Genomic DNA, 24675 nt, shown 5'->3' with positions numbered 1-24675 from the left:
CTTATGGTTACATTGCTGCACTCATACTTGCCTTGCATTGTAAAACAGTCCTCAGTTATTTCCTGCTTAATTGATTTATGGATAAAATCTAAATCAATATTTAAAAACAATAAACAATTTAATCTTGCTCATGTAGGTTAATCGAAAAATTGAGAACCAGGTTTAAAATATATATATGTCTCACTTCATTGAACAATGGTGGCGTACCAACATTGTGAAAATAGCTGCTCTACAAGCTCACCTTGTAGATATTAGGCTATATATAGGCTATTTACACACATCTTCATGTTCATCAATCAATCATTAACTTAAATAACTGTGATATTGATTTGAAATCATATTTTCCTAGGCCCACACTTCATATATCGTCGATACTTTGTAGTGATTTTGATATTGCAACTGGACAATCTCTCAGACTCTGAGTCAAATAAAGATTGAGGATTTTACGGTCTACAGTATGTGTCTGTGGGCTGGATGGCTCGGTATAGTGCTACCTGGCTACACTATCAGCCATGTGCAGGATTTGCCGCTTCAGTGAGCCGGGGGTCAATGTGCTGGCTGACCATGCGTGTCACCACAGCCAGCTGCAGGATTTACTGCGCCGGCCGCTATCTCAACACACACCGCTCACAGCACAAGCCAAGTTTCTTCTACCAATCGATTACATTTTTATTCCGCAGATTTAATGCCCCACTCTGGAACGACCTTTATATCATCACCTGCACTACAGTAGGCCTATCTCCCCTATCTCGTCCTGCGTGCTTTGCGCGGTATAGCCTCGGGGCTACAGTCCACAGCTAGCTTGTACAGATGGCTCTATGTGGTTCTGGGTGTGCTCTAAGTGGCTTAGCAGGAGATATCTGTGGGTGCCCTTCGCACCCACATATATCTCTGAATCTTCTTTTCTTCCTACTTCTTTTTATTTTATTTAAGTGTGGCTGTGAACACTTCGCTGTGGTGGTTTTGTGCAAACGTCTGCAAAAATGTTGATTTCTGTAATAAAAAGTCAGCCGCCTTTCACAGAAGTTGAGAACTGCCAGCCTGTTTTGTTTTGTTCCCCTCGGTAATGTTGACATTTTACAATGCAGCATCAAACAATTAGTGCCAGGATCAGTCATATTTTAATATCCCTGGAGGCAGTGCAGTCTGTCAGTATGGCAGTCAAAGAAAGAAAGAAAGAAAGAAACTGCATCGGAAACTGTTGCTGCAGGGTTTGTGCCAGACTCCTGACATGCCTCAGTGTTTGTGTTGCAATTACTGTACTTTACCTATATCCAACAGCAGATATTTCCAGTGTGCAGCACGTTCTGTTGCGATCAGGCCGGCATCTATCATCCACAGATCAATAGCTGGGTAATTACACCTGTGTGATGTGGCTTATTTAACACGCCTGTCCAGTTTGCCTCTTCAAAGGCAAAGCGATACTGTTGCGTAGAGTTGTAAGCTTACCTAATGCCCCATGTCTTCACGGTTATGTGGCCGTTGAGTCATGTGCTGTTTGTGATCAATGGCGGTGCTTAGTATTCCTACTGTATTGATTTGGACCTACTTTATTTATGCGGCACAGATCTTCCTTTATTCCAGTCATTAACTGAGGAATCTATTTGTGGCCCTCGTGCCTTGGGACACGTGTTGACTGGTTTTTGCATAATTTAGTTTGGCAAAACAAAACTGTGTCACTGCACTGTACTGTACTTTGCTAGAGTTTAGAGTCGAGTGTTTGACTTACACAGTAAAATCCTGTGTTACTTTAGCACACTTACAGGCACAGGTCCATTTGGTTTCATTTGTACACTCTGTTTTAAACACTGAGGATTTTACCATGTAAAAATCATGTAAGCGGCCTTTCCTTCCTAACTATCTCTCTCTCTCTCTCTCTCTCCCTCTTCCTCCCTCCTCTTCTTGTCTTTTCAGACAGCAGTGCTTTGGATTCTCAGGTTTCCAATAATTGTTTTAACATGAATCCCCCATGCTCATGTGATTGTGTGTGTGTGTGTGTGTGTGTGTGTGTGTGTGTGTGTGTGTGTGTGTGTGTGTGTGTGTGTGTGTGTGTGTGTGTGTGTGTGTGTGTGTGTGTGTGTGTGTGTGTGTGTGTGTGTGCATCAGAGCATCTGGGTGCGTGTGCACGTGCCCGTGATTGGATGTGCATGTGTGTATACATACGTGCCTCTCCACGTTAGTGTGTGTGTGTGTGTGTGTGTGTGTGTGTGTTGTGTAGCTATAAGTGATGCACATTGTTTGTGCTTGTACACGTGCGGGTCCATTTGTGCATACAACAGGTTCACAGGATACAATTCCACTGAAACCATTAAGGCAGTGGTTCTCAAACCCCCCCCCCCCCCCCCCTTGATATGTTTTGGCCACGGACCCCCCATCTGAAAAGCTTTTGTGTCAGGGATCCCCAGATGATAAGATGTGTGTTAATGAAAATGTAGTTAATGCAAAATGATCTCATCATGTACAAGCTCACAGTGAAGCCCCCCCCCCCATGACCCCTGGGACCCCACTTTGAGAACCTCTGCATTAAGTCAGTGGTTCTCAACCTTTTCAGGCTGCGACCCCCAAAATTATCATATTTTAACTGGGGACCGCCCCACCCTGACGAGTTGAGGCATTATATTTTGTATATCACTGTTCTATTGTGAAAATAGCAGATCTTCATGCTCACAACAATATTTAATTTTTCATTTTAGAGGTATAAAAAAAGTCCTTAAATTGTCACTTTCGAAATGTGCAGATACCCTCTTTACACTTATACTGTATGTTGGTTTGTTTACTGTTGAGTGAGAAAACAGTGTTTCACATTAAGCTAATCATCTGGGGTAAGCAAATAATTTGGGGTCCCGACCCACAGGTTGAGAACCACTGCATTAAGGAATGCTGCACGTGTCTGTTAGCAAACCCTGCTGTCACTTTGAATTGTTTCTTCTTCCCCAATGCAGCGCGACACATTCTGAGCTTGCACACCGGCTATTTTTTTTAAATAGCAGGTGGTTTTTGAAATAGCTTCTTTTTTTTACCATTTGGATAAAAAAAAAAAAAAAAACGAGGTTGGAAGTGGTCAAGGTGCACCTGTTAACACGCCTTCTACCCTGAGAAAGCGGGAGTGTTTACAGTCCCAGTGTGGTCCCCAGCACCGTGAAATTACAACCACTATGTGGTCACTCACCTGTGTTGCAGTCCTTCCTTTCTCGGCTCACAACTATGGTTTTATCTCGCTTGTACGCTAAATTGACCTCCTAGCCTTACTGTATCTTTCAGCTGTATGCCCCCCCCCCCACTCCTCCCCCCAACAGTACATTTCTGTTCTGCTTGTCATTTTGCCCTTTAGTGTTTGTACTTGCACTGTAGCACGTTGTGTTGTTTGCACTGTACTGTATATGTCACTGTGCAACGTCTCTCTTCTCTTTGCAGACTCGCAATGTCCTGGATCCCAAAATACTTGGCATACAGACAGGAGGGTGAGTGGTGCTACCCCCCCCATCCCTATACCCCACACCCACCCGATCTCATTGGGTGCACACCAGCGCGCACCGGTGCTATAGCAGAGATGCTACAGGCGTGATGCTCCTGTAGTATAATGGCTGGGCCTAATTGGCATATAATCTTTCATTTATACTTGGTTGCGTGCTGGGTGTTCTGTCACCTCTCTTGAATAGCGGCACATGGAAGAGGATGTGAATATCGTCTTTGTCGAGGTGGAAACCTCATAATATGTCCAAAACAAAACTGTTATTCTTTCAGGATTCCAATTCAATAGCAGCAGATCTACAAGCTCGAAACGAGCCACGTGTCGAGCTTGTAGATCTGCTACTTGTGATGCTTTCGTGTGATGCTGTATGATCAAGTAGGGTGTTAATTTGCAAAAGAAAGAAAAAAAGAAAAAAAGGAGATAAGAGGTTTCTGCCCAACAGCAAAGATATACTGGAAGCTAGACAATAAATCTGCAAGTTTATAACCATGGATTATCACTTTGGAATGAAGCCTCACGGGAAAATGTAAAATAAAAGAAGCAATCAAAATGCAAACTTGCCTAAAAATATATGTACATATTAGATTAAGGGGAAAGTCACCTGTGAAACTCCCAGAGTGCAATCCTCCTTTGCAGTTCTTCCCAACACCAAGCTGTGGCTCCCCCCCACCCCCCACCCCCGCCAGCCAGTGTCTGCTGCATCACGCTGCGTGGGTTCCCTGGGTGAGACGAAGGGCAGCCCCTGCTTGGCAAAGATGGGAAGGCTCTAGATCCCTATCTCCGGTGCCGTTCCGCTGGTGTAGCAGGGGGGGGGGACAAGCTGCCAGGTCACAGGTGGTCCGCTGCTACCTGCTATATTCTGCATGCAGGGTGTAAGCAGCCTCTGATTGTCTGTGATGTCACATCGAGGTCGTTAGAGGGAGCTGAGTGACAGCTAAGGTGATGCCACCCTCCTCCGGAGGGAGCGGAGCATCGCGTTCATCGCTCTGCGGGGAGACAGAGAGGACTGAAATGATCGGGGGGGAGGGAGGGAGGGACAGAGAGAGAGAGAGAAACTGGATCCTCTAATACCCTGCCCAGGTGGGTGAAAGTGAAGGATGAAATGGAGGAAGGAAGGAAGGAAAGAAATGCAGCGAGAGTCTTTTCAATCTTTTGTTTCGCAAAGCAGTGGCAATTTTCTTTGCTGTAATGATACCCCACAACAATGAATACAATTCACATGCACTCATCATGTCACAGGTGTTATTGTTCCCAAAGGAAATGTGTTACCCTCTGCTGTAACAATATATATTGTCGTTGTCGGGTGGAAACCTTGTAGGTCCAAAACCGTTTGTTTTGTATTTATCATTTTAAAAATGACTTAGACTAGCTACAAGCACACAACGCCTCGCATCGCCAGGCACTGTGTGCTTGTAGATCAGCTGTTTTCACTACTTTTGTGCGATGGCCTTGTATGATAAATCAGTGCTTTACTTTGCGAGAAAAAAAATTGAAACTTGGAGAGACGAGGTTTCTGCCCGACAGTGACGATATATATATCAATACAAAATGACATACAGCACATACACAGAATGTCAGCATTCCACATGGACACACATTTGGGGCTTTGATGGACAGGGGGGCAACAGAGTTCTTAAAGCAGTTGAGCTGCTCTGGAGGACTGTGTGTCTGGAGCTTCTGCCGGAGGGAAGAAGCTGGTACTGGGTTGGAGGACATGGTGTGGGGTCTGAAATAATCTTCTGAGCCTGTCTGATGATAGTTTCATCACAGACAGCCTGCATTGTGGGATACTGCCTGACTCCCATAGTTTTTCATGGCTCTTTGTGTTAGCCTAGTAGTGTAATCCGGGCTTTCAGCTGTATACACCGAAGTTGCCAAACCCAGCTGAGATACGACACTGCAGGATGCTCTCAACTACAGCGTGGTAGAAGAGGAGCAACACTTGGTGTTTGAAACCAAACACTCCACGCCCACACAGGAAGTGTAGCCACTCTTGGACCCTAGTACAATAGACCAACGGTCTTCAACAGGGCGTCCGGGACCCTATAGGGGGTCCTCAGAGTGACTAAAGGGGGTCCTCAAATCTTTTTTCCCATTTTTTATATTAACCACTTGAACCCTTGCGTCTATAATCTGAGAACTTTAGCCAAAAATAGCAGATCTACAAGCTCACAACGCCTCGCGCTGCGAGGCGTTGTGACCTTGTAGATCGGCTATTTTCGTCAAAAAAGGTTTGGTATAGAGGGGAAAAAGAGAAAAAAGTACAGAGTGAAAGGTGAAGTTTATTAACTATTGACAGTTCAAGTGGTTAAATATCTGAAAACACAAAATGACATGAATCCGAAATACACTGATGATCGTGCTGTCAAACAATGAAACTATATGGAATCTATGAACAGGTCGTGGGGGTCCCTGCTTCATCTCTCTCTCAACTAAGGGGTCCTCGGTCTGCAAACGTTGAAGACCTCTGCTCTAGCATACAGTAGACCCTACAGTAGGACTCTCAAGTTGTTTAGTCACTAGCAGTTTTACTGTCACTGTTGGTTGTTGGTTGCATCTTCAGTGCCACTCCGGTGTGTGCGTGCAAGCTGGTAGGGATCTAGAAATAGACGCGTGGAACAGGGGTGCTCAATGGAAAGTGAGAGGAAGACTGATCACCGGGTGCCCGAGTGTACGTCCTCCGGCCCCGCGGAAGGCGGGAGGAGAAAGGGGCCGGTGGTTAGACAGGTTATGGAAGAGGTGTGATCCATGATGTTTACTGCCAGCGTAAATCAAGGCTCCCTTTCAGCGTAGTAATGTCTCCCCCAGCGCGGCATTATTATGATATTAATACACCCTAAATCTGTCTGCTCCCCACAGGGCTGGCAGCATTCTTTATGGTATTGACAGCATGCCAGATTTACGCCGCAAGAGGACAGTGCCTATTGTCCGAGACCTGGTGAGTTATCTACTGCAACAAGGTTATGTGTGATTTATGTCAAATCTATCCGAGTGGCCCCGCACTGGCCACCGTCGCCTGTGGAATGGTGCTGTGTGCGTACCAGGTAGCCCCCCAGTCCCGTTTTAATGCGATAATGCCAGTAATTATTTCATTAGACGCGACACTTTTCACGCAGCACAGAGCACTTGACAAAACAAAAACCAAGGGAACAAGAGCGGTTATTAAAGCGATAATGAACTTCAGCCGGAGGATGTGTAATCTCAAATGCAAATGTCTTCATAAAGTGTCAGAGGTATTTCTGAAACGATCGGTAGGAGGAGACAGAAAAAGAAAACCTCAGACTTAAGAAAACATTTTCCACTAATTATACGACTGGATGTGATGGAGATTAATGGCGATAACATTGACTGAAAGACCCAAAAACCTGGAGGCCGTGGTGAGAACCCTATTAATGAAATGCTTTAGAGAGAGTGTTTAGGTCGCACAGTGTCCCGCTGATGTTTGTTTTTATTGCAACATAATATGTGTCATAATATATTCCGCACAGAACGACGGCTCTCTCGCAGTCCACTGTAGCAAACTGTACCAGCCACGTCCAAGCGCACCAACGCACGCACACTCACTCACTCACACACACGCATGCACGCAGCCACGCACCCATATGCAGTCCTCATCCCCACTGTGTGCTGACAACTTGGCCTGTCCGATGCCATTATTCTTGGTGTCTGTTTATAACCATTTTATACCTGTTTGTCTGGTATTGTATGTCAGTCTTGTCAGTGTTTGTTTGTTTGTGTTCGTCATGGAGAGTGAAAGTAAGACTGAAGTGAACAAATAGAATAGACTTCCTGTCCATAGAACCTAAAGGAAACTGATGGTTAGAAATGAAGAAATGCATTTTCAAAGTGAATTATAAAGCTCCTTGATTTAGCGTTAAATGTAGTTTTCTGATGAATGTTTAATATGACAGTGAACAACATGAGTTGATGCTGCTATTTGTCCATATCTCTCATGAAATTAATAACCAACAATGTCTTGGTAAGTATGGGTTGTCGTTTTTTTGTTCTTTTTAAATTATTATTTTTATTTATTTTTATTTTTTATTTTGCGTGTATATTTGCCATTCTTACATAGACCCATCATCACAGCTATGGGTGATATTTTTCATTGAGTTGTCAGATTTCAGCCTCACTGATGCTTGACCTTATTTAACCACTTAAACCCTGTATATACTTCACTGACTGTGGTTCACCAGGGCTCCATACTTGGTCCCCCTCCTTATTTCCCTCCACAACAAATTCCTTAGCCAACAATTGCTGATTTAAAGCTCACAGCGCTTCGCATGGCGACACGTTGGGAGCTTGTCGGAGGGTTTACGTGGTCAAATATCTTTCTTGTGCCTCTGTTCGGCGGGTGCTAAAGATTCAATTGAAACACGAAATGTTGACAACTCAACCCAAAAATATATCTGAGGACTTCATTGACTAGTGATTTAAACTGTGTGAGGCTTTTAAATCGTGTAAAAGTGACAACCGAGCAAGCCTTTTACACAGGGGATGAAGTCAGTAGATTTGGATCGATCTAATTGGTCCTCTTTTCTCATGCCTCTCCTTTTGTCAATGTCCCCCATTGGCTGTGCGATTGCTTCAAGGCAGCAGCAGCGTTCAGGCTGGTTTCGGGACACAGTGGTGTAAAAAGTACTTACATTCTTTACTTAAGTAAAAGTATCAATGCTGCAATGTAGATGTACTCTGTTACAACTAAGAGTCCGTTATTCAATTTTTACTTGAGTAAAAGTACTAAAGTATTGGTATCAAAATGTACTAAAAGTACCAAAAGTAAAACTATTCATTGTGCAGAATGTCCCATTTCAAGTTATCAAACGTATAGAAATCTTTTGAAAATAGCAGATCTATAAGCTCACAATGCATCACATCGCGACGCATTGTGAGCTTGTAGATCGGCTATTTTCAAATGGCCAAAATGTATACAAGGCTGAAGTGGTTAATGTATGTTTTGTAATAATAATAAAAATCTACAAAGTAACTAGTAACTAAAGTTTTAAAATAAATGTAGTAGGAGTAAAAGTACAATATTTGGATCTGAGATGTAGTGGAGTAGAAGTACAAGTATTCGAAATTGGAAATACTCAAGTAAAGTACAATTACCTCAAAACTGTACTTAAGTACAGTACTTAAGTAAATATACTTAATTACTTTACACCACTGTTCGGGACGAGAGGGTTCCTATCGTTTGATAAGGCAGGGTAAAAAAAAAGTTAAAAAAAAAGAACCCTGTGCAAACAAAAGCAAAGAAAAAAACAAACACAAAACTTGTTGAAATTGATTCCAAAAAAGCACTTGAGGATATATACTGGTACCATCTGGACACAGGGACATAACTGTATTGCCTGCAGCAATGTCAGCGGTGCTACTGCATGTCAATGAACTTGAAACATCAACACTCACAGATCATGTAGAGGTCACGTGCCCTCCTACATTGCTCCATGGGCCCTCCATGGATCTTTATACCATAGCCGGGCTGCACACAACGAGAGGGTCGTGGTTAAAGACCGACCCTATATCGGTCAGCCGTCCATGTCTGCATTTCCTCCGTTACATAACCGCCAACCGCCACTAGAATGGGATAAGTGTCTATCTATTTCCCTCTCTATATCTCTGGTCGTCATCCAGGCTCAATGGAGAAGAACATAGTAGCTACAGTAGTGTGTGTGTGTGTGTGTGTGTGTGTGTGTGTGTGTGTGTGTGTGTGTGTGTGTGTGTGTGTGTGTGTGTGTGTGTGCGAGTGCGAGTGCGAGTGTGTACGTTGTCTGTGCGCCCTGTAATCTGTCTATATACACGTGTGTGTGTGTCTGTGTGTGCGTCTGTGTTATATGTGCGTGTGAGTCACGGTGTCCTGATTGTGAGTCGGCTGGCTTCACCCCCCATCATACATGAGTGTGCGTTGTCTCGCGTTAGGCCCCCTAACTGCGTCACACACCTATTGTGCAGGGCAGAATGTTGTGCGTCAATCCAAAAAAAAGAAAAAAAAAAAGAAAAAACATGGGACCAAATATAAGTGCCAAGCATGACTGCAAATTAGCAACACTTTGATGCATGAACGGGTCATGACTTGTATAAGGACTGTATAATGTCTCCCAAGCGGAGCAGCAACCTGTCTAGTGCTTTCTGATGCTGCATGGCAGCTGAGACACCTATGCACTCAGTATGGATAAATAATTTGTCACTCTGCTGTTCTACCGCTCTCAAGCCCTATTCCTTCCCCAAAGTCAATCCCTAACGCAATCTCTTATTTCCCCTCGTCCTCTTTTCTACGGCTTTCTGGATATCACAGGCCTTGGTAAGTTCTATCTAAACCTCTCTCTCTCTCTCTCTCTCTCTCTCTCTCTCTCTCTCTCTCTCTCTCTCTCTCTCTCTTGTATAACTTTCTGCATGGTTTCATTTGAAAAGAAAAACATAAGGGAGGAGCTTTAATCATTAAAGCCCTACATTCTTATTCATATGACAAATAGCAAAAGATACCCTATCTAAAAGCTGACAAGGTACTACTGATATCTGCTGTTTTTGCTATTTTAAATAGATAAATATATGTAAATAAACATTTGCCCCAAATTAACTGAGTTAATGTTTTTTAATTTTTTTATTAAAACATGATATCGGACAGTATCTCTCTCTCTCTCTCTCTCTCTCTCTCTCTCTCTCTCTCTCTCTCTCTCTCTCTCTCTCTCTATCTCCCCTTTAATGTGCTGACTGCATGTCTCTTTTTTTGCCCCTGTGGAGCTGTAAACAGTGTCCACACATCTAACAGAGATGGCATCTTACCCCATAGGATCAAATACTCCATATAAACAACCTGACACATGAGCTAATCAGCAGCACAGGGCCTCAGCACAAACCTCAAATAGAAGTGTCGCTTTCATTGCACATATCACTCCGGATGCATCTTACCCTGTTCTGTTCAAAGCGAAGCCAATACTTTTTATTTATTATTTATTTTTTCTTCCCCTCATCCCACTAAATAATTCACAGTGCTTTTACAGGCTGTTAAATTCTCTCTGTCTTGCTTGGTCTCTCTAGCAGGAGTCTTACAGTATGTGTAAATTCATTTAGTAGCGCTGATGGGCATAATGATGTGGGTGGATTTAATCTGTTGACATTTTCTCTCTCTCTCTGTCTCTCCCTCTGTCTCTCTCCCTCTCTCTCTCTGTTGCTGCTCACACAGACCCTCACTGCTCGAAAGGCAGGCATCTCGTTCGCTCTGGTGAACCGCTCCACCCTGAATAATGAAGACCTGGTGAGTAAACCTGTACAGTGTCCGTCCGGTGCCTCTGTTGTTGTACTGTACACAATCACACTGGATGCTGTGATGGAGGCCAAGGCCCCAGCGGAGGCGGAGCGGACGGGGGTGGGATGGATGCAACTGCATGGGGAGGCGCTGAAGGAGACACTAATTCAATGTTCTCTGTCTCTTCGGTGGAGAGAGGCTTGGCAAGACTCTGAGAGGGGGGAGGGCGGGGCAGGAGGGAAGTGGATGCTTGTGTAGCCCCCACAGTAGGGATGGGACGATATATTATAAGTACCTTTTACCAATTATAGATTGTAAGTGGTACCGGATATGCAGCTCGGCAAATAAAAGGTGACTTGATCCCAGTGCATGACGGAGGACGATATCATGATGAATTAAATCTCCACGATACGATTATCGTGAGTGTTTTTTTTTTTCACGATAAACGATAATATTGCATATCGTCCCATCCCTACCCCACAGTTAGTACAGCCATGAACCAGCCCACAACAGCCCTGCCAATCGGGCTCGGCCCTATTGGCAGGACGGTTTGTGCTTTGGTCTGTCGGTTGGGAGTCCCGGGTTCAATGCTCACTTCCGTGCATCACTACACTTGCTTCGGGGTGGTGTTGTTGGTGGGTGGGTGGTTAGAAGGATATATGGATGGATGGATGGATGACGGATGGGTGGGCATAGCAGGACATAGCTAATAAGCAGAGCAGAGGTTGTGTCAGGACATAGACTGTATTGCTGTAGGGGGGAGGAGGGAGTGGGCTGCGGGGGCTTTGGAACGCTGACAGACTGTCAGAGCTCCCAACTCAGGCTTGCCCGCAATAGTGTACTTGATGGATGCCCTCCGATCGGATCACTGCCAGGAGCACAGGCCCGCCTCGGGATGAAAATTGGATGCATTGCATTAGTCACCGGCCTTATTTCTTTAAATGGGCCTGTGCGGCGTCACTATCCAACGAGACCTCCCCTAACCCCACCCTGACTGTATCCGTCACCGTTTTTATTTATTCAGTCATTTGTTAATTTGGTCTTAGCTTCCTGTGTGTGCAGTTTTATACTATGCATTATGGGGGTTGACGCTGGAAATGCACAGATAAGTCTCTGAGGTCAGCTAGTCGCTCTCTGCACTGTCTGTGCTCCTACATGGCTACGCAGGATAGAAGGAGGAACTGAAATAGATGAGCCAATTAAGCGATGGCTCCCGATTCAAACAGCCATGCGTTTGAATCTGCACTAGAGATGGGACGATATGAAAATATCATATCACGATTATTATGACCAAAGAAATTGCGATTTACGATATTATCCCCCCCAAAAAATAGCCGATCTACAAGCTCACAACGCGTCGCAACGCGACGCGTTGTGAGCTTGCAGATCGGCTATTTTTTGGAAAAGACATTTGAGTGAAAAAAGACTGTATCAAGTATATTATAAGTACCTTTTACCAATTATAGAGGGTTTAAGTGGAACCGAATATGCAGCTTGGCAAATAAAAGATGAATTGATCCCATTGCATGACGGATAAATCAAATCTCCACGATACGATTATCGTGAGTTAACAAGTTTTTTATAAGCGATAATAACGCTTATCGTCGCATCCCTACTCTGCACAGAAGGCAGTGTTTCAGCAGTGCCTTTGTCGTGCTCCAGCAGTGAACATGGTGCTTTAGAGAAGGCAGAGCCATGGAGAAAGGGATCTCAATCGATGGTGAAAGTATCTATCTTTCTTCCTGTGCTGACCTCTAAAGCTCTCTCTCTCTCTCTCTCTCTCTCTCTCTCTCTCTCTCTCTCTCTCTCTCTCTCTCTCTCTCTCTCTCTCTCTCTGCATTAATTGATTGCGATCCATTCCTGCCTCTGGGTGGGGAAGTGTTATGATTTGCAAAGCAGCAAGTGAAATGCCATTTCTCAGAGAAAACAAACAAGCGGACAACGTCAACTCAGCCCTAGACTAGAGGCTTGCAGTATACGACTGCATCAACAGTACACAGCGTACATCATGCACTAAATCACCAATCCCCCCAGTTCTTTCTGTTCTCACAGTCCGCTGGCCCATTTTGCGTACGCACACGGATGTGTTTACACGTCCGTATGCTTTATTCTGTTTTACACACATGACTTGGCCTTCCGCGCGCCACGGATCCCACAGCACTCTGTGTGCCATCGCGACGGGGGGAAAAAAGCGACCTCTCTCTCTCTCTCTCTCTCTCTCTCTCTGATTGTGAACTGAGGGCCGTGGGCCTCATTGAAGGGGACGTTTTAGACTTTAGGGTTTGATGTCATAACGCCTCCCGATGGGGGGAGACTGCTTGACGAGGCGATGAGCAAGAGTGGTTGATTGGTGGTCGAGGGGAGAGCCGTGCAAAGCTTGCAGATTGCGCTGGCCGTGGTTAAGTAGGGCGAGCAGATGTCAGAGTTTTATATCCGCATTACGTCCAGGAGAGCGCGTCCCTGTGAGGACTGCGAGGGCGCTCAAAAAAACCCCCACCATATGCTGTTTAGGAGAGGAGAAGGAGGGGGGGGGGAGCATTGCAGAGAGGGACATCCATGCCCACTTTGTCACTAACCAGTGGCGTCACAAGGGGGTGACAAGTGGGCCTGAGTTACTAGGGCCCAAGGTGGAGGGAGGGGCCTTAATTATTTGATACTATTGAAAAATAGCAGACATACAAGCTCACTGCAGCTCGGTACCGAGTGCCGCGCTGTGAGCTTGTAGATCTGCTATTTTTTTTTAAATCATGAAAATGTGTGCAAATATTTGAATATGTATTTTCTTTAAGCAAACTAAAAAGCTTCTGGGGGGTCCCTGTAACTAAATATTTTGAATTGGGGGTTCCGTGGCCAAATACATATCATTTTGGGGGTCCTTCACATGAAACATTTTTAGCACCACTGACATAGCAGAAGCACATAATAATGCGTAATAATGCGTTCCCAGTCTAAATGGGCTAAACCCCCTCCCCCTATGAAGAACATTCATAGGGGGCGCGCAGTGAATCCTTGCACCCAGGGCCCAGAATAATGGTACGACAGCCCTGGGGACATCCATGCCCACTGTGTGTCACTAATGTCACTGACCTGGCAGACATGTCCAGTAGACTGACCTCTGCTCCTGGGCAGATGTTGCAACCAACTAATCCCCCTCCTCCCTCTCCCTTCTCTCTCATCCTCTCGCCATCTGATCTCTCTCCAAGCCTCAATCTCTTTCTCTCGCCTTCTGTCTTGCCGTTTCCATATCGCTTCATCTCTCTCTCTCTCTCTCTCTCTCTCTCTCCCTCTCTCTCTCTCTCTCTCCCTCTCTCCGTCTCTCTCTCTCTCTCTATCTCTGTATCTCTCATCAATTCAGGTCAGTTTCAACAGACAGAGAGTAAAGTGATGAACCGAACAATCTCTAAAGTGTGGCATTTCCGCTGTTCTTAGACATTGTATTGAACTCTCTGTCTGTGTGTCTGTCGGTCTCTGTCTCTTTCTCTCTCACTCTCTCTCTGTTTTGTAGAGCAGAAACAAATGGTGTGTGTGTGTGTGTGTGTGTGTGTGTGTGTGTGTGTGTGTGTGTGTGTGTGTGTGTGTGTGTGTGTGTGTGTGTGTGCGCGCGTGTGTGCGTGTGCGTGTGTGTGTGTGTGTGTGTGTGTGTGTGTGTGTGTGCGTGCGTGTGTTTGTGGAACATCAGAGGCTTTTAGACTGTCCACACTAACCTGGTGAGTCTAGGCACATGTAAAGCAGCAGGGATGTGAGAGGGCCAGGGCGTACCACATCCAGATTCTAGAGTAGATCATATCCATAACTCATGCTGATGGGTAATATAAGACGCCGACTAAATGTTGCATGTCATTTATGTTTGATTTAGCCACTTAAGCCCCGTAGAAATTAATTTGTCATATGATTAATCGCCAATCTACAATCTACAATGTGTCGTGTATTGAACTGCTGTTTGCTATTTTATTGTTATTATTATTATTATATTCATTTTAATGTATTTATTTGTATAATATAATATTGTTGTTGCCAGCCAGAAACCCCCTACAATATCTAAATATTTTAACTTATATTTTAAAGCTATACTCTGGAAGTTGCTCGACTACTGGTCAGTAGCGGTATGGCAGGTATTTTACAAAAAAACGTGGTCGCGTCTGCTTTTTCGGCCGTTTTCACCGCGACTGCCTTGCCCTCGCCGAGATGAATCCATAGAGTGGTCTCACGTTCCTCTGTGACCAGGGGATCGGGTATAACATGCTATGACTCCTCGCCAGTGTAAACACTGCTGTTGAGACAAGCTACTTCCTGAGAAGACGGCAATACGCGATGTGATTGGCCGGTCCAGAGGGGTGGATGAGGATGGTTGGTCATGACAGTGAATCAGCAGAGAACAGAGGATGACTGATGAAGGCAGAGTGGAGCCTATAGCTGGATCAAAACCTGCCCTGGATCGTTGCTCAGGGACACCACAGGCTAACCCATGTTACTGACACATGAAGCACCCTACCCTGCATTCATATGCTTACCAGTACACACACATGTGACATGTATACTGTACTGTCGAGGGCAGGGACGTACAGAGAATGTTTAGAGAGGCAGGCGCTGACATTTCTAAAAAGGGCCTTTTGGTGAAAACATCGAAAATAGCCGAACTCCAAGCTCACAACGTGTCGCGCTGCGACGCGTTGTGAGCTTGGAGGGCGGCTATTTTCGATGCTTGATTTCTGCACATTACTTGATTTCAACATAAGATGCTGCATTTAAGTTCAGGAGAGTTTGGACAGGGCAATTCTTTCACCATAGTAAAAACTGCATTCATGGTCTGGAGAGGGCACTTTTTTACAGACGGGTAAAAGGGCAGGGTCTCAAGCCCCCTTTGATGTGTATGTGTGCACGTGCCTGTGTGACATGTACAGTATACTGTGCTGTCAAGGGAGAGGGGGGAGACAGAGGGAGAGAGAGAGAGAGAGAGAGAGAGAGAGAGAGCACGTTGTATACCATTTATTAGTGCCATTGTTCATTTGTAAGTCTCCGATTGAGTGTTTCTCCACACACACACAACAGTGGATAACATGACCATGCTTCCTTCCGCTTGCTAAAAATGTGTGCGGTCGGTGTTGCAACAGCTGTGTTGTGAGGCTAGCTAGAGCATTCTCAGTGGTGTGTGCGGAACAATGCACTGAAACGCAGGCTTCATTCTCTGTCTTGTAACTTTAATTCACTGAGAAACGGCTTCATACTTCCTGTCAGATATAGATATGTTAACTACCTCAGCCCTACAGTATATACTTCATCCACAAAATGCAAAAGAAAATAGTAGCTCACAATGTAACTTAATGCAATGCAATGCATTTATTCACAATGCATTGGAAGCTTGTAGATATGCCATTTCTGCTATTAAATAAACACGAAAATGTAAAACATTTTGTACAATTTGACACAATATAATTCATTTATTTTCTGCACTAAACTGATTGCATACAGTAAACAATTTTGTTTCGTATCTGATGGTGGTCATTATTGCTTGTTTTCCTACGAACAGAACAGAACAGAACAGAATCAATCCGACCACAGGGAAAAACACAGATGCATAGAGCAGGGATAATTTGGACGTTTAACAGCTCTCAGAAGCCTGGTTTGCCTCCTCTTCAGTGCTCAGCAGTGGCTGTTATACAGTGAAAAGAACAAGTTTGGCAACATTCATATGATTGTTTTTGGTCTGTTTAGTGAGGGAGACAGCGAAAGCACAATTAAAAAGTAATTGCACCCCAGTTAGCCAGCAGCTCATTTCACGTCTGTTGTCCCTGGGCAGGTAGTCCAAGGAAACAAAACACATAACAGAAAGTGCACCACAGCATACACCACATAACATAATGCTCCCATCAGTGTGAAATGATAGTCAATATGACAAATGCAGTCAAAACAAGGCAATCATTGGTGGCGACAGAGGCTACAGTATTTGTGCTGAATTTAGCTAAAGCTTGAGGCTGGTTTTAATCACTGCAAAAGGTTTAGGCCTGCAGCTATCAATTATATTCTTAGTGATTATTCTATTGATAACTCGATTAATCGAGTACATGTAAAATGTGGTTTTGTGGACAATGCATAATGCACAGAAGCCTGTCTCCTTATTCTGTAGCGTGAGGCAGCTTGATAAGTACACCCCCTGGATGATGCTAGTATGTTGCAGGGACTCACTCCCAATCCAACCCTTGATGCTAAGTGCTAAGCAGGGAGGCACTCGTTGCCATTTTTCATAGTCTTTGGTATGACCCGACCAGGGATCAAACCGAGACCTCCCATCTCAGGGCGGACACTCTAACCACAAGGCCACAGAGCAGTTTTTTACATATAATCAGTATAAAATAGGGATCAATTATTAATCAATTATTTAATTTAATGATACATAAAATTAAATGTGTATTTATGTTTATATTCAATCAATTTGTCAACAGGTCAAAGGTGGTTTACCAATGAAAGGTATTAACTCTCTTACTGCCACAGAATTTAACAAAAAGCTCCATCCACTGCCAGCTAAATTTGAGAATTGTCGCTCATCTTTGAAGGCCTACTGGAGAAAATTGGCTTTGACTATAAAGACAACAATTATATGGCAACGAAGAATAGAATGTCTACTTTGCAACAGAAAAAGATTTCGTGTCTTTATCATGTTCTATTCATTAGCTAGAAGCTGCTGAATATGGACTAAAAAACAGCTCTTTGAGAACATAAAGCTGAGAAAAATGCATTTTTGTGAAGGAAACATTTTCAGGCAGAAATCTCTCTTTATCCTTTACTGTTGGCAGTAAAATCACACAGTAACATCACACCTGTGCTCAGTGGTTGTTTACAAACAAATTCAAAAAAATAAAAACAAGTGCTTTTTACACACTTTTAGTGTGTAAGAGAAGTAAGAGCAGTAGTAAGGAGCAGTGCAGAACATTGACACAGTGACATGAGATTCAGCCTGAATCCTGCTTCTGCTTTCAGGGTTCTTTTTAGGTTGAAGTACAGTACAAATGATTGATGAAAATGAAAATAAAATATAAAACAACATTTTAGACACTAGAACTCAATTGTAATACTGCAAATGGAAAAAGGTTGTGGCCTACCTGCACTTACACAGGCCTCAACCACTACATGTCTACAGAGTGTATGTGTGCGTGTGTGCGTGCGTGCGTGCGGGTGTGCGTGCGTGCGTGTTTGTGTGTGTGTGTGTGATTCAACCGTCTCAAGCAGGGAAACAGATTCTCCACAGTAGGGTTTCATATTGAAACAGTAACCTGTACCTGAATCACAGAGAATATAAGATTTTATCCCATATTTCACTGGTTTCTGTGGATTGTAGACCTTGAAATTTAGGCGCCCTTTGAATAAAAGTGTACCTATCAATGGAAATATCTTGGTTTGGTTTGTACAGTTCACGGATTTTGGAGATAATCTAGAACTGGGCGTATTTTGAACATCCTGTCACCACTCTTTGCATCTGGACCTGTGTTATCAGTTCCAGGTAGTCCACTGGATCTTGGGACTCTTGGCTCCATTCTGTTTCACTCCAGCCAGGCTCCTCCGGGTCTGCTGAACTCTGCACCCCTACACCTACCACGTACACGAGCCCATGGTCGATCTGTAAATTATACAAATACATAATTACTACGAGTAAGCAGTGTTGTTTTTGACAGCAAATTTTGATTTTGTTTCAGTCGTAGTCTTTTGAATAAAATGTCTTTTAGTTTTAGTCTAGTTTTAGTTGACTGATCATCATAAGATTTTAGGTAACTAAATCTACAGTTGATTTAGTCGACTAAAATCTATTTTGGCAGGCCTTGATGGCATCGTAATGACTGATTTTACACTTGGTTGTGTGCTGAAAATAGCCGATCTACAAGCTCACAACGCGTCTGGTGCTAAGTCTGATTTACAGAAAAAAGGTGTTCTTTACCTATCCTTGTCCTTGGATGACCACGATGTGGCAATGAAGAAGTAGGCTGTGCTGCACTCGACTCTTCTGAAATCACAGTAGTAAAATATAAACTAGTAAACATGATGTGCACAAAATGAAATCAATTATTTACACACCCAGCATGTCTCAGACAGGTCCATGACATTATGATGTAAATGATAAAAGCATTGAACAAACAGATAGCTGTATCTACTCTAAAATGCTATAGAATTATACAAAGTCCCCGGCACCTCTCCATCCGACTCATCATCTAAAGCCAGGAAAATATCAAATAGTTTATATGTAAACAAATCAATTTACAATTTTGACATTAGCAAATATGAGTGACTTACAATAAGTTCATATGTAATACATAAAATGCAGATATAGTAAATAGTTACCATGCATTTACTGTCACAGTGAAATGCCCTTTATACCCTGTATGTATAATATATAAAATGTCACAATGCAACATAGCTCTGTTTACACAAAGCTGTACTCCCTCCAACTGTATATATGTTCCCCATTTTCAACAGTTTTTATTTGTAACACTTGCTTTGGCAATGTAAACGTATGTTTTCTCATGCCAATAAAGCTCCTTTGAATTGAATTGAAAGGCTACATCATCATCAGAGATGTAGACTAAAGAAACCTCTCCCTCTCTCACACACACGCATCGTACGCACGCACACACAAACTAAGCCAATAAATCCTAAATTCCCATCAAATAAAAAATCATAGTAGCTGTGCAGTGCACGCGCGTGATAGGAACGCCACGTGTGTCCTGTATAGCGACAAAAACAAACTCATGCACTTGGATCTTAACTCTATGCTTGGATCAAATTGCTGATCCGGTCCGGATACGGAAACAATTCTTGCATGTATGTGTACGTGTAAATAGCCGGATGCAGTAGGCGGGCTCTAGACCGGATCCCACTGGTTTATTCGCAATAGAGATCAATCAGGAGCCTCGGCTTGAGCCTTGAGCCTGCAGGGCTTCATCACGGATGCGGTGGAAAGAACGCCTGAAGCGATTTTATCACACTAGAGGGTCGCGGCCCTGCGATTTTATTTTTTTTTTGTTATCAATTATTTTTATTTTCCAAAACATGAAATTAGAGACATACATATGAATAGAACAAGAAAAAGTAAAACATTGATCAAAAGAAAAATGCAATTAACAGACAAACAACACAAACAATAGCAAAACAAGAAAAGGAAAAGAAAACCCACCCACCCCCTTTCCCCGGACCAACACGGAATGTACAATAGTGCATGCCTGTGCTAGGCTGTTACCACTATATAGTGATTTCTTGAATCATAGCCTTAAGCTTATCTGCAATGTCCGACCACATATTAATGTTTTCTTCTTTTGCTCCGTGTAACCTTGCTATCGACTGCTCTAAATATACTATATCTAGAAAGGTCAAGGCCCACTGGCGGAACGTTAACGTATGAGGAGGTTTCCACCGCGTAGCTACCATCTTCTTCGCCGCCGTTAATCCAGCAAAGAAGATGCGCTTGCGTATATTGTTTAGTTGCAACTGTGAGACGTCATTTAATAAAAATAAAGAAGGAGAAGATATGATATTAATACTAAAAATAGTTGAAAGTTTGGAGGCAACCATATTCCAGAATGACGACACATTTGGGCATTCCCAAACCATGTGAAGGAAGGTACCAATACTATTTGAGGCGCAGAGAGTGCAGTTGGGATTATTCAAAATCCTCATAGCACATAGTCTGCGGGGAGTTAAATAAGTCCGATGAACAAAATTTAAATGAATTTGTTGATGGTCTGGATTTCTAGAAGATAGCCTAATGTTAGACCATACTGTGTCCCAACAAAAGTCAGGGTCCAAATTTGGTACATCATTCCTCCAAACAGTATCAACAGATAGGGGCCCATAACTACAGTCTAATAAAAAACCATAGAGGGTGGAAACCAAACCTCTTGTTCTGTTACCATCACAGATAAACTCATGGAAGGGGTGCAATCTAAGGGGAGCTTGCCATGGGACCCCGTAGGTCCTCATGGACGTTCTCAGTTGGAAGTAGAAAAAAAGGGTATTTCCAGGCAGATTGAAGATGTCACACAAATCTCGAAAAGGTCGTAAACCATTTCTATCAAATAAGTCCCCTAATGTACGAATCCCCTTAGCCCTCCACCTTGGAAAGCGAATGGGGCGATCCTCGATTAAAAGTCTTTGATTATTGAACACTGGGGAAAATAAGTTCCATTTACAATCAATCTTACACATCTTTTCAGCTGCCCTCCATACTGCCACTAAATGAGAAATGATAGGTCCAAAGCGAACTTTGCATTGATGTGTAGTTATGTTTGAATAGATAAGATCTCTCAATTCAACAGGCTGCACTAAACTCTCCTCAAGCTCTCTCCAAGAAACCTTATTTGCTGGGTTAAACCAATTTAAAAGGGGGCGGAGCGTGAAGGCCCAATAATAAAATTTAAAGTTGGGCAATGAAAGGCCGCCATCATCTCTAGCACGTTGTAATAGAGAAAGTTTAAGACGAGGGCGTTTCCCTTTCCACACAAACTTAGATATCGAAGAGTGAAGCTTATTCCAGTATTGCGGCGGTGGTGGCAAAGGGAGCATAGAGCTTACAAAGTTAACCCTAGGAAGAACATTCATCTTTATGATTGAAACTCGAGCTTGGAGAGAGTTGGGCAAAGATGACCATCTATCTAAATCAAGACAAATCTTATTTAGAGTGTCACCATAGTTGTTCTTAACAATAGCCTGAAGAGAGGGGAAAATATCTATGCCAAGATATTTGAATTGGCTTACTACTGGGATTATGGGCGGCAGGATAGCAGATCTCATCTGATCATTTAGAGGTAGAAGGGCTGACTTCGTCCAATTAATTTTGTAGCCGGAAATGGAACTGAACTGATCAAAAATTTGAAGGACGTGAGTAATTGACTGTGGTGCATTCTCAATGAACAGTAGAATATCATCAGCATATAGGGAAATGCGATGCTGTGTGTTGTTAATCGAAACAGGAGTAATATCTGCAGACTGACGCACTGTCTGAGCCAAGGGTTCGAGTGAAAGTGCGAAAAGGAGAGGACTAAGGGGACAACCCTGCCTTGAAGATCTGCCAATCGTGAATAGCGGCGAACAGATCTTACCGGTTAGGACCATCGCTGACGGATTAGAATAAAGTACTTTAACAAAATGTATGAATGAAGCACCAAATCCCATTTTATCTAGTACAGCCCACAGGTAAGACCATTCCAGACGATCAAATGCTTTCAACGCATCGAGCGACAACACTGCGGCGGGGGTCCTCAGCTCCTTAGCCCTATCGATGATATGCAATAGTCGTCTAGCATTATCAGAGGCTAGTCTAGTTCCTATGAAACCTGTCTGATCACAGTGTACTAAGGTGGTCATAAAACCCTGCAAGCGACGCGCAAGCACCTTAGCAAAAACTTTTAGATCAGAATTCAAAAGTGAAAGCGGTCTATAGCTTGCGCAATCTGTGGGATCCTTGTTCTTCTTCAACAATAATGATATAATAGCTACATTCACATCCCTGGAGAAAGAGCCACTTTCAATTGCATATCGAAACATGTCTAGCATCAGCTGACCTAGATCTTCCCAAAAGATGGCATAAAGTTCAGGGGGTATCCCATCCAAACCAGGCGACTTGCCCCTACGCATTGCGAGCACAGCTTCCTGTAATTCCGCCAGATGGAGCGGTCTATCTAAGGCTTCCGCATCCGCCTCGCTAAGGGTTGGTAACTGTATGTTGGATAAAAAATCATTGCATACTGCATCATCGTGAATGACCTCGGAGGTGTAGAGCTCATCATAAAAAGCACGAAACGTGGCATTGACCTCTTTGGGTTCTGTAACCATGGCTCCCGTTGTTGATTTGACACTAACAATATCAGCAAAATGCTCATTGGATCTAAGACGTAAAGCCAGTAAGTGACTGGGTCTTGCACTATTAAAATAGTAGTTTTGCCTTGTGCGTTTCATTTGAAATTCTGAGCGGCGCTTGAGAATGGAGTTAATTTCTTTCTTAACTAGCTCTCTCTGGGTTGCTGTACTAACATCAAAGTTATTTTGGAGAGAATTATCCAAAGTAGAAAACCGAGATTCCAATTCCACCAGTTTGGCTGACCTTAATTTTCTCTGGGTGGACGCATAGAGGGTTGTATTACTCCTGATAAAGCCTTTAATTGCATCCCAAAGAATTCTGGGATCCTCAACTGAGCCTGTATTGATATTTATAAATTCGCGCAAACCAGTTTGAAACTGAGCTACAAATGCCGCATCGCGCAGCAGTGTGGTGTTAAACCGCCATCTAGGAGCTCTATCTATAACCTGTTTCAGTGAAGCAACACACAGCACCGCCTTGTGATCCGAGAGTGACATTGGGAGCAACTCTACCTTGGCAATTTTATGAAACAAGCTAACAGGGGCAAAAACGTAATCGATCCTAGAGAATGAAGCATGCCTACCCGACAGAAAAGAAAAATCTCTAACCGTTGGGTTCATTAAACGCCAGATGTCGAGTAAGCCAGTTGAGTTTGCCCAAGCACGTAGTTCTGCAGACGCTAGTGCTTGTTCTCTGCTTTCTACCCCAGTGGATCTATCTAGGTTATGTTGCCATGTTGCATTGAAGTCAGCACCAACAATGATTTTGAAATCCGTCAGTTCCAATAAGGTTTTAGTTAGTAATTTGTAAAACTCTTTGTCTAAAACATTTGGAGCATACACAGAGACTAGTGCTAGCATTTTACCCTCCAAGCGGATTTTAGCAACAGCTATCCTCCCGTCACTGTCAGACCAATCACCCAAAAAATCCAACCTAAGGTTACGTCTAGCCAATATGGCTACTCCCTTGGTTTTGGAAGAAGCAGCTGAAAAGGCTAAAACACGATAATGTTTATTAGCCAATCGGTTGGAATGCTCTTTTAAAAGATGAGACTCCTGTATAAATGCAAAGTCAATTGATTTAGATCGCAAAACCCCCAAAATGCTGGTTCGCTTATGCGGTATATTCGCTCCCCTTACATTGAAACTTAGAAATTTATATTCTGTCATAATTGTGGTTCAAACCATACGCACAGCAAGCACAGTAGAACATTTTAGAATTTCCTAGTTGGTCCCTCACAACAAACCTTCCCCACAGAAAAACAAAACAACCCCAAAAGGAACAGAAAGGGGCCCTGCGATTTTATCACATACAGTATACATGCACTGGATTTACGTCTTACCACTTTGGACTGTAGAATCATGGCATCTGTTCTCCGAGGGGTCTCGCGGAAGCCATTCTTCGTCTGTCTCTTCGCGGTGGCGGCGCGGCGGTGCATCGTCTCTGCTGCTGCGGCGATGTGAGCCCCTGTGCCGGGCGCGGATCCATCCTGCACGGGGGTCGAGCTCCGTCGGGATCGGTTTCCACAATATGAGGCTCTTATCCACTTTTGGACCCCGGTTCTTCGCGACTGGCACCATCTTCATCATCACGACCAACAGCACCAAGAAATGGAATCTTTTTATGTTCAATACCAACGGCTACAGTGATCTTTTTCTCTTCTTCTTCTTCATCATCATCATCATCATCATCATCATCACGACCACCACCACCATTCGCTGGTCCTGGGTCAACAACATGGGTAGGTTGTGTAATCCTAATTCTAACAAAAGTTTGTTTCTATCCGTGGATCTGCTGCTGGCTGCTGCCCCTCGGCCCGGGGGGGTTGGGTCGCGCTTCGGCGGCGGAATGATACCAGCAAGTTGAGGCTGAGTTGGCCAACTACTTGGCCTAATACATCTCAATATTCTAGTACTGCTAAATACTACTACCTACTACAATTACTATACTATAATACTATAAAACAACTGATTTCTGACAAAATGATCGCTTTTACCAACGTTTCTCTCTCTCTCTCTCTCTCTCTACTAACAGTCCGATGAAAAAACAATATAGTCCCTCAAGACTAACAGCTAGGCAGGCTCAGAGTCGCTCTCTACTGGGCAGGCGGAGCCAGGA

At 43.6% G+C, this 24675-nt stretch overlaps 1 protein-coding gene across 1 annotated transcript in view; it reads left to right on the top strand.

Moving 5' to 3' along the window:
- unc13c (unc-13 homolog C (C. elegans)) overlaps window positions 1-24675 on the top strand; it is a gene marked incomplete at both ends in the record, with an annotated part of 262328 nt that overhangs the window by 18457 nt on the left and 219196 nt on the right. The window contains 4 exons of the mRNA XM_080729663.1: window positions 1915-1937; window positions 3415-3461; window positions 6332-6410; window positions 10656-10727. Of these exons, the coding sequence (XP_080585789.1) occupies window positions 1915-1937; window positions 3415-3461; window positions 6332-6410; window positions 10656-10727 (221 nt within the window). The remainder of the gene's footprint in view (window positions 1-1914; window positions 1938-3414; window positions 3462-6331; window positions 6411-10655; window positions 10728-24675) is intronic.

Source organism: Nannobrachium achirus (genome assembly GCF_963921795.1).
Source record: "Nannobrachium achirus genome assembly, chromosome: 7".
NCBI lineage: Eukaryota > Metazoa > Chordata > Actinopteri > Myctophiformes > Myctophidae > Nannobrachium > Nannobrachium achirus.
This window is presented reverse-complemented; position numbering and strand designations above follow the sequence as displayed.